Source organism: Eubalaena glacialis, chromosome 15, assembly GCF_028564815.1.
Source record: "Eubalaena glacialis isolate mEubGla1 chromosome 15, mEubGla1.1.hap2.+ XY, whole genome shotgun sequence".
Taxonomy (NCBI): domain Eukaryota; kingdom Metazoa; phylum Chordata; class Mammalia; order Artiodactyla; family Balaenidae; genus Eubalaena; species Eubalaena glacialis.
Genome location: NC_083730.1, coordinates 82,783,806 through 82,806,834, shown reverse-complemented (window position 1 = coordinate 82,806,834; position 23,029 = coordinate 82,783,806). Strand labels below are relative to the sequence as shown.

The 23,029-nt window shown below is 43.7% G+C and overlaps 1 protein-coding gene across 2 annotated transcripts in view; it reads right to left on the bottom strand.

The window, feature by feature from the left end:
- Positions 1-956: 956 nt before the first annotated feature.
- The window catches only part of SUDS3 (SDS3 homolog, SIN3A corepressor complex component), a 37,803-nt gene continuing 15,730 nt past the window's right edge, over positions 957-23,029 (bottom strand). For both annotated transcript variants that reach the window (XM_061169933.1, XM_061169934.1), the window contains 6 exons: positions 19,832-19,927; positions 18,836-18,897; positions 18,650-18,671; positions 17,358-17,463; positions 4,397-4,481; positions 957-1,142 (listed from right to left, as the gene is read on the bottom strand). In XM_061169933.1, coding sequence (XP_061025916.1) covers positions 1,044-1,142; positions 4,397-4,481; positions 17,358-17,463; positions 18,650-18,671; positions 18,836-18,897; positions 19,832-19,927 — 470 coding nt within the window. In that variant the 3' untranslated portion in view covers positions 957-1,043. The remainder of the gene's footprint in view (positions 1,143-4,396; positions 4,482-17,357; positions 17,464-18,649; positions 18,672-18,835; positions 18,898-19,831; positions 19,928-23,029) is intronic.

The following is a 23,029-nucleotide window of genomic DNA, read 5'->3' as shown; positions in this document are numbered from 1 at the left end:
CAGATCTCCTGGGAGCCCGGGAGTGCCGACAAGGTTCCATGGGTTCGGAATGGCCAAGGCGCAACACTGGCATGAGCGACGAGAAGAGTGCGATGTGAGTTACCAGTGAGAGTCTACAGATCACTGATGACTCCACCAACCATGTCACCTCCCCACCGACCACAGACAACCCGGATCACCAGCCGGCGGCAGGTGCCACCTCATCTACTTGGGAGCAGGAGAGAGGAGGGAATTATGAACAAAAGCTTCTGAAATGACCGCTTCTTGTTCCAGCCTGAGCTAGAGCAAATGTGTTTGAATGAACCACTTGCATTAAATAACATTTAAAATATGGAACCTTCAGCACTTTATGAATATGAAACGCCCCCTTCCCTCAACCCCATTTACTGCAGTGCACGTCGTCTCCCAGGCGAATTTTTCTGTCTTTCAGCCGGTGGAACGGATGGCATACGCCAGATGTTACACAAGGCATTCATTTCTCCGAGAAGGCTTAGAGCCAGGAGAATTAATCTCCTTCTGCTAGGACCTCTGCCCCAAGCTTCTGGGGAAACAGTGAATTGGGCTTGACAAGGAAGGTAGCTACACGATCCACTAATCAGATTCAAAACATGAAAATGCATTGAGGAGGGTACCCCTTCCTGCTCCTCATCATGACAGAAAGACCTATAGATAATTAAGAGAGTTGTCCCTTCAAACTCAAAGGAGGCTTTAAAAAAAAAAAAAGACAAAGGCTTTAAAAAAAAAAAAAAAGACAAAGTATAAGCAAAAAACAAAGAAATCAGTAAAGCAAACTCCCAATACTCCTGAAAGTAAAATAGTCTCATGGTGACGGATGACTGGAAGAAGTCGAGGCAGGGAAAGAATGACACAAAGGCGGGAAGTGCCTGGCCACAAGGGCGCCTTGCAGAATCCACCACAGTGTTCTCCATTTTCCAAGGCCAAGCAAGTAGCAAGTCCCAAGTTAAAAACTTTCTATTAAGAGCAAAACAAAACCAAAAACCATTCCAGAAAAGGGGTCAAGGGAAGAACAACACTGGAGAAAGTCAAGCCGCTGACCTCCGGCGGATCACGAAGAGCCCGCGCTGAAGCTGGCCCAAGTAAATCCTCATCTTGGTGCTGTCACTTGTCTTCCTCACCCAGATCTGTGGGGGAGATGGAAAAGGAACAGGATGAGAGAGGCTAATCCTGAGGGGCAAACTTTCCAGAGTGTCGGGATGTTTGCACGAATTAGGTGTAGCCAGACAGCTGGCAACCTCTTCCTGTCAACCTGCGAGGCATCCACAGGCCTTGACCTCTGGCCTCCTAAAGGCACGCCTCCACCGCAGAGGGCAGGCATCATCCCTTGAACTCATTTCTCCCAGCCATCTCTCTTACACCTTTGAGTAAGAAAATGGAAAGCACGGTGTTCTTGAGTTCCATTTTTGCCTTCATCTTAAAGACTCTTTTTTTTTTTTTTTAGACTGCACTGTGTAGCATGTGGGCTCTTAGTTCCCCAACCAGGGATTGAACCTGTGTCCCCTGCACTGGGAGCATGGAGTCTTAACCACTGGACCACCGGGGAAGTCCCCTTAAGGACTCTTTTTGATATGGTATGACTACAGCATTATCAACTTTCAAGACACATATATTCCTAAACTTACAATCAAATTAGAAAATATTTTCCTTGCCCCTAGGGACTTCCGTAGTATAGCCTTTCAATTCTCTGGTTTCCTGGCAATTAAGGCTAATGGTCATAACAGCAAAAGAAATGCCCACGGGTGAGCGAAGGCCCAATGAGGATGCTGAGAAGGCCAAATTAGCTTAAGACAGTCCTTCCCTCCTGACCGCATCATTCTCCCACAGATGGGATCAGATGTCTGGCACTGTACAGGGCAGATGTATTCTTCCCTAGAACTGAAAACGAGCTCTTCCAGCATGGGGCCTGCCAGAGCTGCCAAGTGCACCCAGTATGTGGCATCCCTGCAGCCAGGGAGGGGAAGGAAAGCTGCCACCTCGGTCACCTGACCCACTTGCGGGGGAGATTACTGGGGGCCAGACACTGTGCTGACCAAACTGACCAAGCTCCTTCATCCTCAGAACAATCCTAGGGAGTAATAAGTACTGTTATCACCCCCATTTTACAGAAGAGCAAGGCTGAGTCCACTTGTCCAATGGGAATCCTGGCGCCTGACATCAAAGCCCCTTGCTCTTCTCACCTGTTCCCCGCTTTCTCACCCCTTCTCTCATCCGTGTTATTAACACGTGATCAGATGGAGACAAAAGCATACGTTTTTTAAAGATCTGCATCTCACCTATATATGCAAGTACAAGTTTACAGATATAGCTCCTCCTTTGCCCATTCAGTTTTCAGGTTTAAAAAATGCTTATTCAGGGCTTCCCTGGTGGCACAGTGGTTAAGAATCTGCCTGCCAATACAGGGGACACAGGTTCGATCCCTTGTCCGGGAAGATCCCACATGCCTCGGAGCAACTAAGCCCTTGCGCCACAACTACTGAAGCCTGCGCGCCTAGAGCCCACGCTCCGCAACGAGAAGCCACTGCAATGCGAAGCCCGTGCACCACAATGAAGAGTAGCCCCCGCTCACTGCAACTAGAGAAAGCCCGCGCGCAGCAACGAAGACCCAACGCAGCCAAAAATAAATAAATTTATTTAAAAAAAAAAAAAAAAAAAAAGCTTATTCAAAAAAAGAGAAAGCTATTCTCAGTTTCATATTTCCTTACTGTGATTATTTAACAACAAAGAGACTTTAAAGTCAAATACACTTGTTTAAAAATAAAGACCTCTCATGAAGCTGAGCCTCTAAAGGACCTTGCAGAACCATTTTAAACTGAAAACTGACCCCAAGGAGGGCTGAATAGCCAGTCACCAACATGCTCAGACCCACGCACCAAATATGCTCAGAGTCAAGTTATGCAGAAGCCAAGTAGCTTCAGTGTTACTTAGGATTTCACCTGAAAAAATGAGCTGGAATACTTCCAAGAAGTGAGAAATGTTTTCCCCGTTGCAAGCCTCCGACGCACTGAGGCTTCTCCCCTCCAGGAGACATGTCTCAGTGTCACCGTTTCCTTGTCAGACTTCGCTAACACTCTATTATGTCAAAGGGTGACAATCTTCAACAGAGAGAGAGAAAAAAATCTAACTTGCATTTCTGTTTTCCTGAAAAGTCCTGAGGTGTCACAGAGAATAACGCATGGGTTCTGAAATTAGGTTCAGGGACGAGGAGGCCACACGCCCTCTGTGCAGCAGCCCACACGGCCAGGCACACGTGCTCCGCTGTGAAACTGCAAAGCCTCCTGCCAGGGCAGCGGCTCTCTGAGATGCCCTGTTCCGACCTGGCTTAGGGTGACACACAGATTGCGAGCCCAGAGGAAAATGACATTCATTTATCTGGAAGGCTCTCCCTAACTTCTAAGTAAACAATCATTTTGCTAACTAGTCACATTTGAGGGCATTTTCAATTCAGGAAGCTGGGAGAATAGAATAGGCTTAAGTTATTTCATAATCCAGCTTCATTAGACTTACTATGCACTGGCATGAATAAGTTACAGAGGGCAGACACAGAAAAATCAATTTCTTTGCAGATATTTGTGGACTGATAAAAGATCAAGCCAAACAAGCTATTAACGTTTTAAACTGTTTTTTGACTACTAACAATACCAGTTACACACTGCTAACACCCTCCTAAAGAAGGGTCAGCTGGAGAACTCACAGGCTAGTCACATCATCCTTCAATATGACCCTCAGAGCTGACTTTCAACCAGCCCCCATCCTATAAGAGAGACTGGAGGAGACCAGTCCCTAAGGGTATGAGCCTGGTAGCTCATTGTTCAGAAGTACAACAGGACACGTCGGATTAGAGAGACAGCAGGTGAAGAGTAGTGTGTGGGTCAGATCAGGCCAGCACCCATTTACTGAACACTTACTGTGTGCCAGACCCTGTGCCAGGTGCCTTGTTAGATCCTCAGAGCATGAAACAAATCTGAGTGCACATGAAAGCTCGAGAGAAATAACAGCAAAGACAGAGTATGCTCCAACAGCAAGTCCCATCCTCAGTAGATGGCTGCCTCAAAAAGCAGCAGGATTTGAATGCGCAGACAGCACACCAACTTGCCTTATGTTCTTTCCTGCAGTCTATCTCAGTGGTGCCCAACTCAATTGACTCTGCAGGGAGTTCACAAAACCACAAGGCTTACACAAACTTGCATAAACTGCAGTCATGCAAAGTAAGGGATTTTTAAGGGTGATTTTGCCTATGTGCAATTTCAGCCTGAAAGTGCTAACTTTAGAATCTAACCCACATATAACACTGTGATTCCACCGTACTTTCTTGGTGGCACTCACATTGCAGGTTTGTCCCATTTTGCTTTCCTAAAGGGTGACAGAGGTTCAGTCTTACCTCATTGGCTCCGACAGAGCTGATCACACAACTCAATTTCTGGTTGTCCTTTGACTCCAGATAGATGGCCTGGCTCTTGTGGTACCTGCGGGAAAAAAGACACACATTTATTTTTTTAACCACTTTATTGAGGTATGACTGACATGTGAGAAGTAGTACGTATTTAATGTATACAACTCAATGAGTTTCGGGATAAGTACATACCTGTGAAACCATCACCACCATCAAGGCCATAAACATAATCCACCTCCTCCCGAAGTTTTCTCCCACCCTCTTTATTATAACTATTGTTTTGTGGCTTTTTTTTTTCCTTTTGTGGTAAGAATATTTACCATAAGGTTTACCCTCTTAACAAATTTTAAGTATACAGTACTGTTAAGGGCCCAAATTTAGGAAAGGAATAAAGAAAGGACGCACAGGAGGGAAGGAAAAAAAAAACACACACAACAAAAAATATAATTAAAGGAATCTTAATTTATGATTGAGGAACAGCTTGGATTTCAGGTTTAATTTACAGGCTTCTATCCTTGAATTAGATTAGATGACCTCCTAATCTCCTTCTAAGTCTAAAAATTACATTCTTGGTTCCACTGCAGAGTGGAAAAGGGGGCCAAGGAAAGGGCTGGAAAACTATGTATTTTAGTTTTTTATTTGAACTATATGACCCAGTTCAAAAAGTAAATTATAATTTTTCAAGTAAAACCTCTGTCCCCACTTTCTGCCTCCACCCCAAAACACTGAGGAGGGTTGGGTGGACAAAATGAACAGATGGGCTTGAACAGACTGTCCCGTTATATATTTTCTATTTGTCCAAGTAAGTCATCAACAAGAAGGCAGGCCAAATTCAGTCCTTACTTTGATCACTCATTCAGCAAATACTCATTAGCCACTTGCTGTGTACCACGGACCACCCTGGAGGGCGGAGTGGACAGTGAACAAGGCCACAAGGTCCCTGCCGTCAGGAGCTTCAAATACAGTGGCAGTGACTAATATGAAACAATCACACCTGGCAAGTACTAACTAGGTGAGCTCTGAGTGTTAGACTTGCACCAAAGGGTATCTAATTTGGCCTGGTCAGTCGGGAGAGCAGCTCTGAATGGAGTAGGTAAGACAGGCTCCCCCCTTTCAGTCCCTGCATCTATTCTCTTGGCCTGTAGTGTAGGACCACCCTCACCTTCTTCTACAAGTTCAGGGACAAGGCAGAGGATGAAAAATGAGGAAGCCAGGGCCAAAGCCCAAATGAGTCAGTAACAGCTGCCACAGGAGGAAGGAGCAGCTGCTGGGTGACAGGAGCTGGAAACATCAGCTGAGCTGCTGCTGGCAGCCCTGGCCTAGGCCAGCCCAGTTCAGTCAAGAACATAACCTTTGGTTCATTCTGGCTGCAGAGAGTTGGCTTAACAGACCCACAAATTCATATAACTTCCACCAAAACACATCTCCCAGCAAAGGACTGCATCTAACCATTATTTCTGTGGGGGAAGAAGACAGACTCTGTTTTGCTGGTACAGTGAAATAATCCACTGCTAAGATATCACAGTAAAGGATGTACTTCACTCCCACTATGGGCTTTTTCCAATCAAGGTTCTAAGCATCCTTTAACCTGCTACTTAGGAGGGAAAAACTCACGTTTCCAAGTCAATTTACTTCCTGAGAACACCGTTAAAAGAAATCGAACCATAAATTCAATTAGAACAGCGAGACTGGTTTAGACCCAGCTTGAAAGCTGCTTTTGGCCAGGGATTAGTTGGTAAACTGGGTCAGGGGACCTCCACTATGCTAAATATGTAATATTACAAGGTCTGAATTAACAAAGTGCATGAGGAAAGGTTGAATTAGTTCACGAAAACTCAAACTTGAGTTTCCCTCCCACATCTAAGCCAACCATCCTATGTAAATGGTAATGTCTTGAGTAATGGTTAGAATAAAAACAGAAGGGGAGAACATTCACAGTTATTCTATGGGGGTTGTGAGTTATTAAAGAGATAAAAACACAAAACAACATGCAACTAGCCTCAAGTCATCCTCATACTACTATCTAAATAAAGAAAGGTCATGGGTGTGGTGTAGGAGTATATTACTAGTGTGGAAATGTGGTCAATATACTGCTCAGTCAAGAAAAAAACTACGGGGCTTCCCTGGTGGCGCAGTGGTTGAGAATCTGCCTGCCAATGCAGGGGACACGGGTTCAAGCCCTGGTCTGGGAAGATCCCACATGCCGCGGAGCAACTGGGCCCGTGAGCCACAACTACTGAGCCTGCGCGTCTGGAGCCTGTGCTCCGCAACAAGAGAGGCCGTGATAGTGAGAGGCCCGCGCACCGCGATGAAGAGTGGCCCCCGCTCGCCACAACTAGAGAAACCCCTCGCACAGAAACGAAGACCTAACACAGCCAAAAAATATATATATAAATAAGTAAATTAAAAAAAAAAGAAAAAAACGACGTCCATTATGTCCCTGTGTGCGTAATACAACATAATGCGTGTTACATGTGTATCATATACACACACACATAAATTGGTAAATTTATATTAAAATGTCTATTAAGTGTATATTAAAATTTCATAAAAATATAAAGTTTTATAAAAATATAAAAGAATGATATTCTTTTTATTGCATAGCTTTCTTCTTTCCAGAATAAACAGGTATTACTTGTAATCAAAAAGTAAATAGTACTTTCTTATAAGTCATGATACTGAAAAACACTGAAGTAACCAAAGGGCAGGAAGAAAAGTTAATGTCACAAATTAATGTCTCAGTGTCTGTTAAAGACAACTCGGGGAGACGAGCCGGACAACTCTCCTGAGACGTGCTGCATTTTCCTTCAGATGCGCTCAGCACCCAAACCCCAACACATCCGACTGGCTTTCAAGTAAACATCAGGAGTGAACCATGCAATCGGATCTACCACCCCTGGGGAGCGGTCTGGGACTTGCACATCTGGCCGCCTCCCAAACCTGCCCGCTCCGGGATCACCGGATGGTGGTGGCTTGAGTGCCCAGCACTGCTCCATGCGTTCCCTGTGCTCCGCAGGAGAGCTCGCCAGCGTGCTTCCCAAACCAGCTGATGCCCAGGTCCTCATGAAGCAGAGGCCCTGGGACCGCCAGTGGTTGTCAGGCACCACACAATGGTCTTGGGGAACCATTATCCCTGGATATCAAATCTAGTAAATTACCCAAATTCCCTGGAAAAAAATAAATAAGTCCTCAGAAATTAAAGTGCTCATGCTGGGGCAGCGGTTTCAAGATGAAACCAAAAAGTATATGACAACCGTAACATACAAATTTACTTGCCAATTTCTAAATTCTAATTAAAAGGGGGGGGGGATTCCGAATATGTTTAGACACAAAAAAATGTTAAAAAAACAACAAAAATAAAGTTAAATTAGTAAAAATGTACATTATCACCCTTTTTTTTTTTTTACCAATTAACCTGTTTTACAAGCTACAACTCATCTCTGCTGAAAAAATACTTTAAATAGCCTCAGAGAACAAGCCCCAAATGTCAAATTGACTTTATTACTAATGGAAATCCTGACCTGGGAATCCCTACAGTTAAGTTCTTAAAGCTCTGCCTTTACTGTTAAACCCGACAAACTAGAACCACCGCTACTATTATGGAAAAAAGCAATTTCTTTAGAAGGTGGGTCAAAAAGTGGGGCAGGGAAGGGGTAGAATTAATTTAATTTTGTATCCGACTGGGAATCCTGATATTAATGTGTCATTTCCCAAAAAAAAACCATGAATACCATGTTACAACTACAGGACTTCAAGGAATCCCAATTCTAGCTGTAAAGAGTCACTGTTTTGAGTTAATAATCTCTCATGTCAGGCAAAGGCTGGAGGGTTAAATCCACCCATGCAAGTGGGTGACTTCACTGAATTCACTTCAGCAGTCCTGGATTTAAAGTGAGGAAAGAAAAAACAGTCCACCGGCACCATCAGTGAGTTACTTTAAAATCTCAGCTACTTTCCCAGTACTTTCTAAGAAGGGTCATTAGTTCAAATTAAAATGTGAGGAAAACTTACAGCAGGATATAAAATGTCTTAAAAGCAGTATAAGACCCAGGACAAGTGAAGATGCTTATCTTTCAAAATGAAGTGTAGCTTGATAAGCGTTCAGGCCAAGATGGGAAGCCCGAACCACGCTCATTTTGCTGAAGTCATTTAAAACTGAATGAAACATGTTTTGCCAGAAATACTGTTTCACCAAAATAGTCCACATCACTGGAAAGAGCAGAAAGTGATTCAGCCGACCTCTCAGCCACAGGCCACAACTGCTGGAAAAGAAGGAAGAATGAAAGCCTCCAAACTGACAAGGACACGAAAGCCAAACATCAGGAGCCTGGTGAGACGCGAGAGGCCCGCCCTATAGAGGACTCCTGGCAAACACCTTCCAGATGCAGTGGGAAGGGAGGGACCCGCCTTTCAGCAGGTGAGTCATGAACCTGACCTCCAAGGCCAAGGAAGGGAAACACACAGAATACAGAAAACAACAGTCTCAATATTTAACAAGTGAGTAAGCAACTTTAAAGTCACTAAAATAGTAAAATGCTCCGAGACACTTTACAGATTTCTGCCGCCACTGGGAGAAAGACAGTGATGGTGACATTCCTTCAAAATGCTTAGGTGATCTACCACATCCCACCTGACCACTGTCTACATTATGAAACACCAGTCACCGTGGGTCCTTTCTTTAGAAAAACAAGAATTTTATTTTACTGCATTTTCACCCTCAAGACATATCTCATAAAGTCTAAGGATTAAGCCTTAGGAGGAGGAAGATGGGAAGCAATGCAATGACAAAATGAACATCATTTGAAATATCACATGGCTTTAAGACTCACAGATCCGTAAAAATGTTAGTGATATATCTCATCATTTTTGAAGATGGTTCTTATGTGTGGGCTTCATCTTTAAAGGTTATTTGGTTTTCATTATTAGAAACATTTTTCATTTTATTTTGCCCCTCAGTGTGTTGAGCTGTCAGGGCCTGCCACCTAGTGGTGCTGTGTTCTGATAAGCTATGTTAGGACACAACATAACTGGCCTCTTAGAAAAACAGTCGTCAAATGACAGGGGCAGAAGTCACTAAGATCAGGGTTACAGGGGGCGGAGTTAAGATGGCATACTAGGAGGATGCAGAATTCGCGTCTCCTCGCAACTAGGGCACCTACCAGGCACCGGTGGGGGACCACGGACACCTAAGGGGACGGGAGGAACCCCCAGCAACCAGGCAGGACGTGGGGCATGGTGGGAGTGAAGAGGAAGAAGTGGAGGCAGGACAGGACTGGTGCCCCTGAGGGGCAGCTGGGGGAGGGGAAGGGATCCCTCACCCGAAGGGGGAGATTGGGGAACCATTGGGAGGGCAGAGGATCAAAAGGGAGTGTGCCCAGGTTCCTCCTGCCCACTTGGGCCCCCAGGAACCTGCTGAGATCCCGGGCCTGATCCTCTGCCCACGGAGGTGCCCTCCAGCCACACGGGTCCTGAGGGAGTGGGAGGGAGGGAAGAGGGAGCAAAAGTAAAGGCCAGACCTCTGGGACCAGCACCCCTGAGGGGCGGCTGGGGGAGGGGAGGAGTTCCTACACCCAGCAGGACCCACCCACGGTTAGGGGTCCAGCGACCGGGGAGACCCTAGGGGAGACGGTGGGGGAGGGGCGAGAAGGAACGGAAGGGAACGGGGCCAGTGCTTTCCCTGTCCGCTTTCCCTGCCCGCTTAGGCACCAGGGAGCCTGCTGGGCTCCGGGTCCTAATCCTCTGCCCTCGGGGCCTCCCTCTTGCCGCACAGAGGCCAAGCCCCGCCCCACACCCCCACCCAGGGCCCCACCCCTACACTGGGAGACCCCCTCCAACGCCCTGGGCCTAAACCCCACCCACACACCCTCCCGCAGGGCTCTACCTCCAAACTCCGAACTCCACCCTCCAGAGGCCCTCCCTTCCACATGCAGCCTCTCCCCTTGCGCAGGTCCTAAGCAGAGGCCCCGCCCCACGCTTGACCATCGCCCCGCCTAGGCCCCACCCCACGCCCAAAGTCACTCGCCCACCCACCTAGGTCCCGCCCCACCCTAAACCCCACCCCTTCCCAAGTTCCACCCCTGCCTAAACTCCACCCCCATAGACAAGACTTTTTTTTTTTCTTTTTTCTTCTTTTAGACTGGGGTTCTGTTTTACCTTGTTGATTCACTGTTGCTCATTCTTTTATATTTTTATTTTTCTTAATAAAGCTTTTATTTTTCTAATTTTATTTTATTCTTTATACTTTGTCATTGTTCTCTCCTTTTGGCTTGTCCCCCCCCCCCACCTTTTTGTTTCTTTTTCCTGCTGTGGTTTTATTTTACCTTGTTGCAGTTGCTTCAATTATAGTTTTATTTTTCCTACTGTAGTTTTTATCTAATTTTATTTTGTTTTTTATTCTTTGATATTGTAATGCTCCTTTTTTTCTTTCTTTTTTTTTTAACCACGCCACAAAGCTTGTGAGATCTTGGTTCCCAGGCTGGAGGTCAGGCCCAGGCTCCTGTGGTGGGGGCTCTGAGTCCAAACCGCTGGACTAACAGACAACCTCAGACCCTGGGAATATTAATCGGAGTGAGGCCTCCCGGAGGTGTTCATCTCAGTGCCAAGAGCCGCCTCTATCCAACTGCCTGCAAACTCCAGTGCTGGACGTCTCAGGCCAAACAACCAGTAAGATAGCAATACAGCACCACCCATCAAAAAGAGAAAAAAAAAAAAAATGAAACGACAGAAAAATATGTTACAGATGAAGGAGCAAGGTAAAAACCTACAAGACTAAATAAATGAAGACGAAATAGGCAACCTACCTGAAAAAGAATTCAGAGTAATGATAGTAAAGATGATCCAAAATCTCGGAAACAGAATGGAGAAAGTACAAGAAACATTTAACAAGGATCCAGAACAACTAAACAGCAAACAAACAGTGATGAACAACGCATTTACTGAAATTAAAACTACTCTAGAAGGACTCAATAGCAGAATAACTGAGGCAGAAGAACAGATAAGTGAGCTGGAAGATAACACGGTGGAAATAACTGCCAGAGAGCAGAATAAAGAAAAAAGAATTAAAAGAATTGAGGAGTCTCAGAGACCTCTGGGACAACATTAAACGCACCAACAATCGAATTATAGGAGTCCCAGAAGAAGAGCAAAAGAAAGGGATTGAGAAAATAATTGAAGAGATTATAGTCAAAAACTTCCCTAACATGGGAAGGGAAATAGTCAATCAAGTCCAGGAAGCACAGAGAGTACCATACAGGATAAAACCAAAGAGAAGCATGCCAAGACACATATTAATGAAACTATCAAAAATTAAATACAAAGAAAAAATATTAAAAGCAGCAAGGGAAAAGCAACAAATAACATACAAGGGAAGCCCCATAAGGTTAACAGCTGATCTTTCAGCAGAAACTCTGCAAGCCAGAAGGGAGTGGCAGGACATATTTAAAGTGATGAAGGAGAAAAACCTACAACCAAGATTACTCTACCCAGCATGGATCTCATTCAGATTTGATGGAGAAATTAAAACCTTAACAGACAAGCAAAAGCTAAGAAAATTCAGCACCACCAAACCAGCTTTACAACAAATGCTAAATGAACTCTCTAGGCAGGAAACACAAGAGAAGGAAAAGACCTACAATAACAAACCCAAAACAATTAAGAAAATGGTAATAGGAACATATATATCGATAATTACCTTAAATGTAAATGGATTAAATGCTCCAACCAAAAGACACAGGCTCGCTGAATGGATACAGAAACAAGACCCCTAAATATGCTGTCTACAAGAGACCCACTTCAGACCTAGGGACACATACAGACTGAAAGTGAGGGGGTGGAAAAAGATATTCCATGCAAATGGAAATCAAAAGATAGCTGGAGTAGCAATTCTCATATCAGACAAAATAGACTTTAAAATAAAGACTACTACAAGAGACAAAGAAGGACACTCCATAATGATCAAGAGATCGATCCAAGAAGAAGATATAACAATTGTAAATATTTATGCACCCAACATAGGAGCACCTCAATACATAAGGCAAATGCTAACAGCCATAAAAAGGGAAATCGACAGTAATACAATCATAGTAGGGGACTTTAACACCCCACTTTCACCAATGGACAGATCATCCAAAATGAAAATAAATAAGGAAATACAAACTTTAAATGATACATTAAATAAGATGGATTGAATTGACATTTATAGGACATTCCATCCAAAAAGAACAGAATACACTTTCTTCTCAAGTGCTCATGGAACATTCTCCAGGATAGGCCACATCCTGGGTCATATATCAAGCCTTGATAAATTTAAGAAAATTGAAATCGTGTCAAGTATTTTTTCTGACCACAATGCTATGAGACTAGATATCAATTACAGGAAAAAGCTGTAAAAAATACAAACACATGGAGGCTAAACAATACGCTACTAAAGAACCAAGAGATCACTGAAGAAATCAAAGAGGAAATCAAAAATTACCTAGAAACAAATGACAATGAAAACACAACAGCCCAAACCTATGGGATGCAGCAAAAGCAGTTGTAAGAGGTAAGTTTATAGCAATACAATCCTACGTCAAGAAACATGCAAAATCTCAAATAAACAACCTAACCTTACACTTAAAGCAATTAGAGAAAGAAGAACAAAAAAACCCAAAGTTAGCAGAAGGAAAGAAATCATAAAGATCAGATCAGAAATAAATGCAAAAGAAATGAAGGAAACAATAGTAAAGATCAATAAAACTAAAAGCTGGTTCTTTGAGAAGATCAACAAAATTGATAAACCATTAGCCAGACTCATCAAGAAAAACAAGAAGAAGACTCAAATCAACCGAATTAGAAATGAAAAAGGAGACGTAACAACTGACACTGCAGAAATACAAAGGATCATGAGCGATTACTACAAGCAACTCTATGCCAATAAAATGGACAACCTGGAAGAAATGGACAAATTCTTAGAAAAGCATAACCTTCCGAGACTGAACCAGAAAGAAACAGAAAATATAAACAGATCAATCACAAGCAATGAAATTGAAACTGTGATTAAAAATCTTCCAACAAACAAAAGCCCAGGACCAGATGGCTTCAGAGGCGAATTCTATCAAACATTTAGAGAAGAGCTAACACCTATCCTTCTCAAACTCTTCCAAAATACAGCAGAGGGAGGAACACTCCCAAACTCATTCTACGAGGCCATCATCACCCTGAAACCAAAACCAGACAAAGATGTCACAAAGAAAGAAAACTATAGGCCAATATCACAGATGAACATCGATGCAAAAATCCTCAACAAAATACTAGCAAACAGAATCCAACAGCACATTAAAAGGATCATACACCATGATCAAGTGGGGTTTATCCCAGGAATGCAAGGATTCTTCAATATACACAAATCAATCAATGTGATAAACCATATTAACAAATTGAAGGATAAAAACCATGTGACCATCTCAATAGATGCAGAAAGAGCTTTAAACAAAATTCACCACCCATATATGATAAAAACTCTCCAGAAAGTAGTCACAGAGGGAACCTACCTCAACATAATAAAGGCCATATATGACAAACCCACAGCCAACATCATTCTCAATGGTGGAAAACTGAAACCATTTCCTCTAAGATCAGGAACAAGACAAGGTTGCCCACTTTCACCACTATCATTCAACATAGTTTTGGAAGTTTTAGCCACAGCAATCAGAGATGAAAAAGAAATAAAAGGAATCCAAATTGGAAAAGTAGAAGTAAAACTGTCACTGTTTGCAGATGACATGATACTATACATAGAGAATCCTAAAGATGCACAGAAATTCCTTGCATTCCTATACACTAATGATGAAAAATCTGAAAGAGAAATTAAGGAAACACTGCCATTTACCATTGCAACAAAAAGAATAAAATACCTAGGAATAAACCCACCTAAGGAGACAAAAGACCTGTATGCAGAAAACTATAAGACACTGATGAAAGAAATTAAAGATGATACAAATAGCTGGAGAGATATACCATGTTCTTGGATTGGAAGAATCAACATTGTGAAAATGACTCTACTACCCAAAGCAATCTACAGATTCAATGCAATCCCTATCAAACTACCAATGGCATTTTTCACAGAACTAGAACAAAAAATTTCACCATTTGTATGGAAACACAAAAGACCCCGAATAGCCAAAGCAATCTTGAGAAAGAAAAACGGAGCTGGAGCAATCAGGCTCCCTGACTTCAGACTATACCACAAAGCTACAGTCATCAAGACAGTATGGTACTGGCACAAAAACAGAACTATAGATCAATGGAACAGGACAGAAAGCCCAGAGATAAACCCACGCACATTTGGTCACCTTATCTTTGATAAAGGAGGCAAGAGTATACAATGGAGGCAAGACAGCCTCTTCAATAAGTGGTGCTGGGAAAACTGGACAGCTACACGTGAAAGAATGAAATTAGAACACTTCTTAACACCATACACAAAAATAAACTCAGAATGGATTAAAGACCTAAATGTAAGGCCAGACACTGTAAAACTCTTAGAGGAAAACATAGGCAGAACACTCTAGGACACAAATCACAGCAAAATCCTTTTTAATCCACCTCCTAGAGAAATGGAAATAAAAACAAAAATAAACAAATGGGACATAATGAAACTCAAAAGCTTTTGCACAGCAAAGGAAACCATAAACAAGACGAAAAGACAACCCTCAGAATGGGAGAAAATATTTGCAAATGAAGCAACTGACAAAGGATTAATTTCCAAAATATAGAAGCAGCTCATGCAGCTCAATATCAAAAAAACAAACAACCCAATCCAAAAATGGGCAGAAGACCTAAACAGACATTTCTCCAAAGAAGATATACAGATTGCCAACAAACACATGAAAGGATGCTCAACATCACTAACCATTAGAGAAATGCAAATCAAAACTACAATGAGGTATCACCTCACACTGGTCAGAATGGCCATCATCAAACAATCTACAAACAATAAATGCTGGAGAGGGTGTGGAGAAAAGGGAACCCTCTTGCACTGTTGGTGGGAATGTAAATTGATACAGCCACTATGGAGCACAGTATGGAGGTTCCTTAAAAAACTAAAGATAGAACTACCATACAACCCAGCAATCCCACTACTGGACACATACCCTGAGAAAACCATAATTCAAAAAGAGTCATGTATCACAATGTTCACTGCAGCACTATTTACAATAGCCAGGACATGGAAGCAACCTAAGTGTCCATCAACAGATGAATGGATAAAGAAGATGTGGCACATATATACAATGGAATATTACTCAGCCATAAAAAGAAACGAAACTGAGTTATTTGTAGTGAGGTGGATGGACCTAGAGTTGGTCATACAGAGTGAAATAAGTCAGAAAAAGAAATACCGTATGCTAACACATATATATGGAATCTAAAAAAAAAAAATGGTTCGGATGAACCTAGGGGCAGGACAGGAATAAAGACACAGGCGTAGAGAATGGACTTGAGGACATGGGGAGGGGGAAGGGTAAGCTGGGATTAAGTGAGAAAGTAGCATTGACATGTATACACTACCAAATGTAAAATAGATAGCTAGTGGGAAGCAGCTGCATAGCACAGGGAGATCAGCTGGGTGCTTTGCAACCACCTAGAGGGGTGGGATAAGGAGGGTGGGAGGGAGACACAAGAGGGAGGGGATATCGGGATATACGTATGCATATAGCTGATTCACTTTGTTATACAGCAAAAAGTGACACAACATTGTAAAGCAATTATACTCCAATAAAGATGTTAAAGAAAAAAAAAAAGATCAGGTTTACAGACAGAGCCAGCCTTCATCGTCCAATGTGTTATTAACTCACTGCAGCCTCAGAGGTGGAACTGATTTATTTCAGGCATCAGGAGGTCTCTAAGCATTTTTCCCAACTTCAGAAGTACAATATTATAAGGTTATCAACTAACACAGTGTTGGGGTTTTTTAAGAAAGCTCAAAACATTCAAAATAACCACAACTCTAATTCTGGAATTTTGGGTTAAATAAATATATTGAAACTCAAAAAAATCATATAACCATTATAAATGACAATTACAGAGAGCATACAATAACCCAGAAAAACATATAAACAAGTGGAAAGGCAGCACGCAATTATGTGTTCCGCCATGACTTAACCTGAGTGAGACTATGCCTGCACGTGGGCAATGAATAAAAGGAAGAAATTCGAATTTAAAGAAAAGGTGGCAGGGTCCGGGTGACTTAACACCTAGGAGAACGCCTAGTCACAGAGCAAACAGTAAATATTTGTTGAAAGAGTAAATGCATGAGTATTTGTTTTTCACATTGTTTTGCCATTTTCTTCCCAATGAAAATGCTGGTGGTCCGAAGGTTTCAAACCGTCTTCAATCTAAACTAGTAACGTTTTAGGATACACCTCCCCCAATTATTTTTCCTGGAACACTTGTGCTGCAGGACGTTGCATGCAAAAGGGTACCTCAGTCAAATAAACAACACCTAATAACATCTCAGAAATTCACAGTGTACGTTAGCATATCAGAGGACCCAGAGCGCTACAATGATGAAACCCATTGGTCTTAGCTAACACGGACATTCCCCCAAACTCATCTGACCACAAAATCCTTTCTTCCACAGAACTCCTATTAATTTTAGCACACAGGGGTGCAGTTAAGAGGGGGACATAAGCCCTGATCCCTGTCTACAGGGGCACCACAAGTTCTAGTATGGTGACAGCAGCATGGAGAGAGAAGGGGGGCCACTACCAGAAGAACACATTTTGGGGAAACACTGCCTTCAGAAAGCTAAAAAGCCGTATCGATCCAAGACTCCTGACAACTTCTAAATGCTCCTCCACCTTTAGTTAAGCAGCAGCCATGCTCTGAAATAACCATATAGACAGCCCCAGCCCTCTTTCCAAATGGTTCTTTTGAGATTCTAACAAGTAATCTGTGTTTACCAAGAACATACCATCTTTTATCATAGTACAGTTTGCCATCTTCTATCCGAGCTTCAAACCTCTGGGCTGGAGACTCTGCAGGTGTGGCGGGCACGTGTTCGGGAGAGGACGGGGATGCTGGAGGAACCAAAGAGAGATTTCAGTGGCGAAGCGTGGCATGGGCATGCGAGTCCACCAGCTGACATGCTTTCATTGAGATGCTATTAAAAAGGGGGAAACAATCATGATCAAGTCCTTACAGTTGTAATAAATGGGAATTCAACAAAATTCTTGTACATCACATCTAACTTAATCCTTAAAGCAACTCTGTGAGGAAGGCAAGGCAAAGAGTAACCTCACCACACAGAAGGGAAACTGAAACCTGAGGCTCGGGCAGGCTAAGGGGTTTGCCCAAGGTGACTCAGAGTGGGTCTATAACAACACTGATCATCAGAAGCTCCAATGGCAAGAACTAGAAAAATCTCTTTAAATTTATAAAAATGAAATCATTTCTAGAAATATTTATTACAAGGCAGAGCAGGTTACAGGGCATGTATGGAGTCAAGCTAACACATTGCTGATAACCGCAGTGGGTTCAAATCATCTAAATTCACACACTCACAAAACCCCCTCCCCACCAGGCCTTCAGAAACTCAGGACGTCTCTGTGGACCATGGCAGCTCTCAGGAGGGAATTATCTAGAGCGAGAAGAATCTTGTTTTCTTTCACAAGTCTTGGCTGGTAGAGGGATGTGTAAGTAATCACAGTGCTTAAAACCAAAAAAAAAAAAAAAAAAAAAAAAAAAGCCTTGTCAGTTCAGAATTCTATTTTGCAGCCTAGCAATGACCCTTAAGTGCTGCTCTGAATAGAAGCACCCTGAACACTGGGCCAGTCTCTTCTGCAAGCTGGGACTGGGAGAAGCCCGAGAGGCCGTTACCAGAAGTAGGCTGCGAAAAGCCACTGGATAAGCATGCCTAGTACTGAACTCCACAAAGCAACTCACGCTGCAAAACCCTTCTGGTTTCATTTTCAGAAATGCATGTGTACTTCAAACTTATGCCTGATGCGTACACAGAAGGAAATGTCTCTCTTAAAATAAATCCTAAGGAAAAGACAAAGTAACTTTAACATAGCAGGATTAAAAAAAAATAAATCAGGGGCGGGTACACATGAGGTCCACTCCAGTTTTCATGATGACTGCTCTTAGGCAAATGATGAACGTTTTGTTTTTGAAAACTGCAACAACTCCCTGTCAGGTATTCGCATGCTTTTCCAACAATATGATAAAAAGATTGCACGAATGCCAGTAACATCGTGCACTTACCTGGTCTCTTGGGTGACTTCAGCTGTAAGAAGAACAACAAAAAAATCTTAGAGAAAATCATTTCAGACACAACTTAAGGTGTCAAAGGTATCAAAGTGATTTAACAAGTAACAATGTGAGCAAAATAAAGCAGAAAACCCACATCAAGCCTAAGCTTTCAAATGAATCAAAAAAATCAAACTGTACCTTATTTAATGTTCTCAGATCCTCCATGATCTGTTCATCTGTTAACAAATAGTTTAGCTGGGGTGTTCAGAGTTAAAGGAATGTGTCTGAAAAGGATGGTTTCCAAGCAAATAAACAAAATGGTGCCAGCATGTGAGAATGTACAAAGTGAGAGTTTGTTCCACCATGTTTCTACAGTTTGCCTCTTGGAATTTTTTGATCCTCCTACTAAACGTCATGGAGCCAGGTATCTAAAAGAATTCACATCCCCCCCATCTTACAAACTTCTATGGTAAGAAGGTGAAATTAGACTCCACAGGTAACTACAACAACAGTGGGAGCCCAGGCCACAGTAAAGAACTTCATCCTCAATTTGTGAAGTGCTTTTGTTCCAAAGATCTGAGACTTCCACACAGGAACAGGATTAATCTTGCCTAACAGCTTCAATTCTCAGTTGGTAAGATGAAGGGAACGTGAAGTTATGCCCCTTCCTCATGGCAGACAAATAACAAAACCATTTTGTACAAATGGCTATTTATTATCTCCTCGAGAGGTTGGAAACAACACTCCCTCGTGTGTCCCCTTCCCATTCCCACTGTAACGATTAAAGGGGCTTCTTGATGTCTGACTGAAATCTTTTGCTTTAATTAAACAACAGTTTGCAATCCACTGTTTGGGGGATATAGCTGACTGAAGTACGAAAGGCAAGTATTACGGTCCTCACTTCACAGGTGGGAAAATCTAAGGCACGTGAATCTCCCAGTGAGTGTTAAAACCAGCACAGAGTCCCTTTCCAAATAACTGCTGTCTATAAATTCCTCCCACTCAAAGCAGTAACAATTGAGGACTCCAATCATAAAATGGCCATCCCCTATCTCCTGGATAAATACATGTGCTTTCCAACCAAACATGACAATTTCTGAAGGACAACGGCCATGTGTATTCTATCAAATGGAAAAGCAAAGGATTCAACAGTCTAAAGGTAAAAAAGTGATTAAGGCTTGATGCAACGGATATCAGGAGCAGGTTTTCGCCTCTTGTCTGGGATGGGGACAGGATCATTTGGTCGCCTCCGCAACTTTCTGGTCATGATGGGTTTCACTTCCATAGAATCTGTGGCAAGAATGGAATGGGTAAATCTATCCAACTCCAACCTGAAGTCAGCAAGAATTCGCAGCGTAAGAGTATCGGCCCCAGAGCCACCCAATCAGAACTGTTTTATCGGGGACGTCTGGTCCACACGTGGCCCGAGTCAGACACCGTATCACACTTTCGAGGGGTCTGTGCTCAGGAGACTCAGACCTGCTGACCTAAGAGCACAACCCTCTCAGAGACACAGCCCCGTCCTGTAGCCTCCCACTGCAGCCACGGCTGGCATCGCTCCGGCTCCCTGGAAACTAGAAATTTTCCTCTCCCTCCCTCAAATCAAGAGGCCACAGAGCAGTAGGCTCCTGGGACAGGAAGGAACCTTCGGGCCGGCTCAGCTGACTAATTCCCGCTGTTCCCGCAGAGGGTGGGCAAACCAGAGCCCACCGGCATAAAAGGCCCTTTGAGAGGCCTCTGGCCTCAGGCCCAACATTTTTACTTGAGATTTACAAACCCGGGCTCTTTTCATTTTACTTTATAACCTTTTGTGACTACTTGACTATCCAGACTGATACCCGGAGGGCTCCTGAGAAAGGCCTCCTTTCCTCCTCCTTGACTCACCCCCTCACTGCACACTCTCTCCCCCCGCCGTGGCCACACAGATCTCTCCTTCTCTCCTGCTCTGCCTCCTTGGAGTTCTTCTTGCTGGCCTGCTCCTTAGACACTGGTGCTCTGCGGGGTCCAGTCAGTTCTCAGCCTGGATCCCGGTGAATCTCCCGTCACCAGCCCCAGCCCCACCCACCCTGCTGCATGGCATCCCACACCCCACGACGTCACACACTCTTCTCCAGGTTCCACATGAACCCACTTCTCCCCCATGTCTCAGGCCCCAAGGCCATCTCCCCAACGACCCACCCTTCCTGGCCGGAGCCAACTGCCATCTATGACTTGTTTTCCTTCACCCACACGTCAGATCCACCAGATAATGGCAGTTCTGCCTTTGAACCGCCTCTCAACTCCATCCCCTCATCATACCCTCGTCTCCCTCAAAGGGATCTTCCTAAGACACAAACCGGATCATTTAGCACATCACTCTTCCTAGGAAACGTTTCAATGGCTCGCCATTGGCTACAGAATAAAGGCCGTGTCTCCCTTCCGGTCTCCCTCCCTTCTCCTTCCTTCACACAGAGCCTGGGAGCAAGCTTTCAGCTATTCTGTTACCCAAAGGCCCCTTGCTTTTCATGCCTTCAAGCCTCTGTGTGCTGTCCTCTGCCTACCCTCCTCTTTTCTGCCCAGAAACTCCTACACAACATCCTTTGAGAGCCAGCTCAACACTCCCCCTGCTGTGATGGCTTCCACGGAGTCACGCCACCTTCCCAGTAACCAGAGCATCTGTACAAACCCCTACCACCAAGCGCCAGCGTCTGGGACATTCCCCCAGCAGACGCATGGATTCCACCCCATCGCCGAGCGATAGTTCTGGCGCACGGAAGGGGCTGGCTGCACGGGGTTTCCTGCAGAACTAGATGAGGTCAAGTCTGATGATGAGATGCAGTTAATTCATGACTACGCATCCTATGCACAGAGCAGACAGGACAGCCTTAGGGAATTCAACGTAGCCCGTCCACCACGGCAACTCCCGAGACCCGAGAGGCCTTGGTTTGTGCGAACAAAGTCAAAAGACATTTCTGCATGTTGCTCTTAAGAAGAGAAATGGGCAATACTGACTTTTCTCCCCTAGGAATGGAGGTAAAGTGATCAGAACCAGTGACCTAATGAACATTCATAAAGGTGTATTCAGAAGTTGGGACGGAAGGAAGGAGGACAAACACGCACCCACCCCTGGGAAAGGGGGGGCCTTCTCCCTAAAAGACACCTCTTACCCTATGCTGAGATGCCACCCTTCTCCAGTTTCTTACTGGCCGGTTGGGTGGGTATCCCTGCGGCAGCTGTGTGATGTAAGGCAGGCTGCGTAAATACTCTTACGTCTCAAGTTTCCTCATCCATAAAGTGGAAATATCAATAACACTTCCCTCGCAGGGTGCTGTGAAGATTACATGAGATGATACATGTGAAGCCCTCAACATAGTGCCTGGCATAATGAGAGTTCAATCAATGCTAGTTTTTATTATCATGTTCTTGGCCAGGAAAAAAATCATACAAAGATCTTTTTGAAAAGTCAAGGCACAAATAGCTGAAACAGAAGTTATACACTTGAAGGAAAGTGATGTCAACAGTGAGGCTTTGCAACATTCAGACCTAATTTGGAAGACCAAAGAGCACCAGAGAAAAGGCACCAGAGACAACAGCCAAGTGTGCCCTACCCTCCGGGGGTGGGAGATGAATGATGGAAGCAAGCAAAGGTAGAGCTGAAAGGAGGGAATAAGCCGGTCTGACCATGGCCAAAAAACTCAGAAAAAAATAACTCCATCACTCACAAAGCAGAAAACATAATCGAATTCTCCATATGAGACGGTGAAAAATCAATCCACATTATTGGCCTAGTCACGGTAATAACCTAATCAGTTTACCCAAAAGACTACTTCAGCACAAGGAAGGTGCTCTGAAGAAGCGGCTAAAATTAATTAGCACGTCCCCATCACCAGCCAGGAGAGTGAGTGAGGAGGGAGCAGTCCTGGCCAGGGGTCCAGGTGGAGGATGTGATTCGAGGGGAAGAGCAACATGTAAGTATCACAGCCCGGAACTACACAGTAAGATTATCTACTTAACTCACTTTGTTCCAATCCCAGCCAGGTATGCATAGTCGGCTTCTATGGACGATTGTTTCATAGAAAGATGGGATGTGCTGACCACCTGGGTCTGAGTGGGCCTGGAAATCCTATTTCTCACCAGAAGAAACAGGCTGGCAGGCTGGGTTCATTTATTTATTTTTAACATCTTTATTGAAGTATAATTGCTTTACAATGGTGTGTTATAGTTTCTGCTCTATAACAAAGTGAATCAGCTATACATATACATATATCCCCATATCTCCTCCCTCTTGTGTCTCCCTCCCACCTTCCCTATCCCACCCCTCTAGGTCATCACAAAGCACCGAGCTGATCTCCCTGTGCTATGCAGCTGCTTCCCACTAGCTATCTATTTTACATTTGGTAGTGTATATATGTC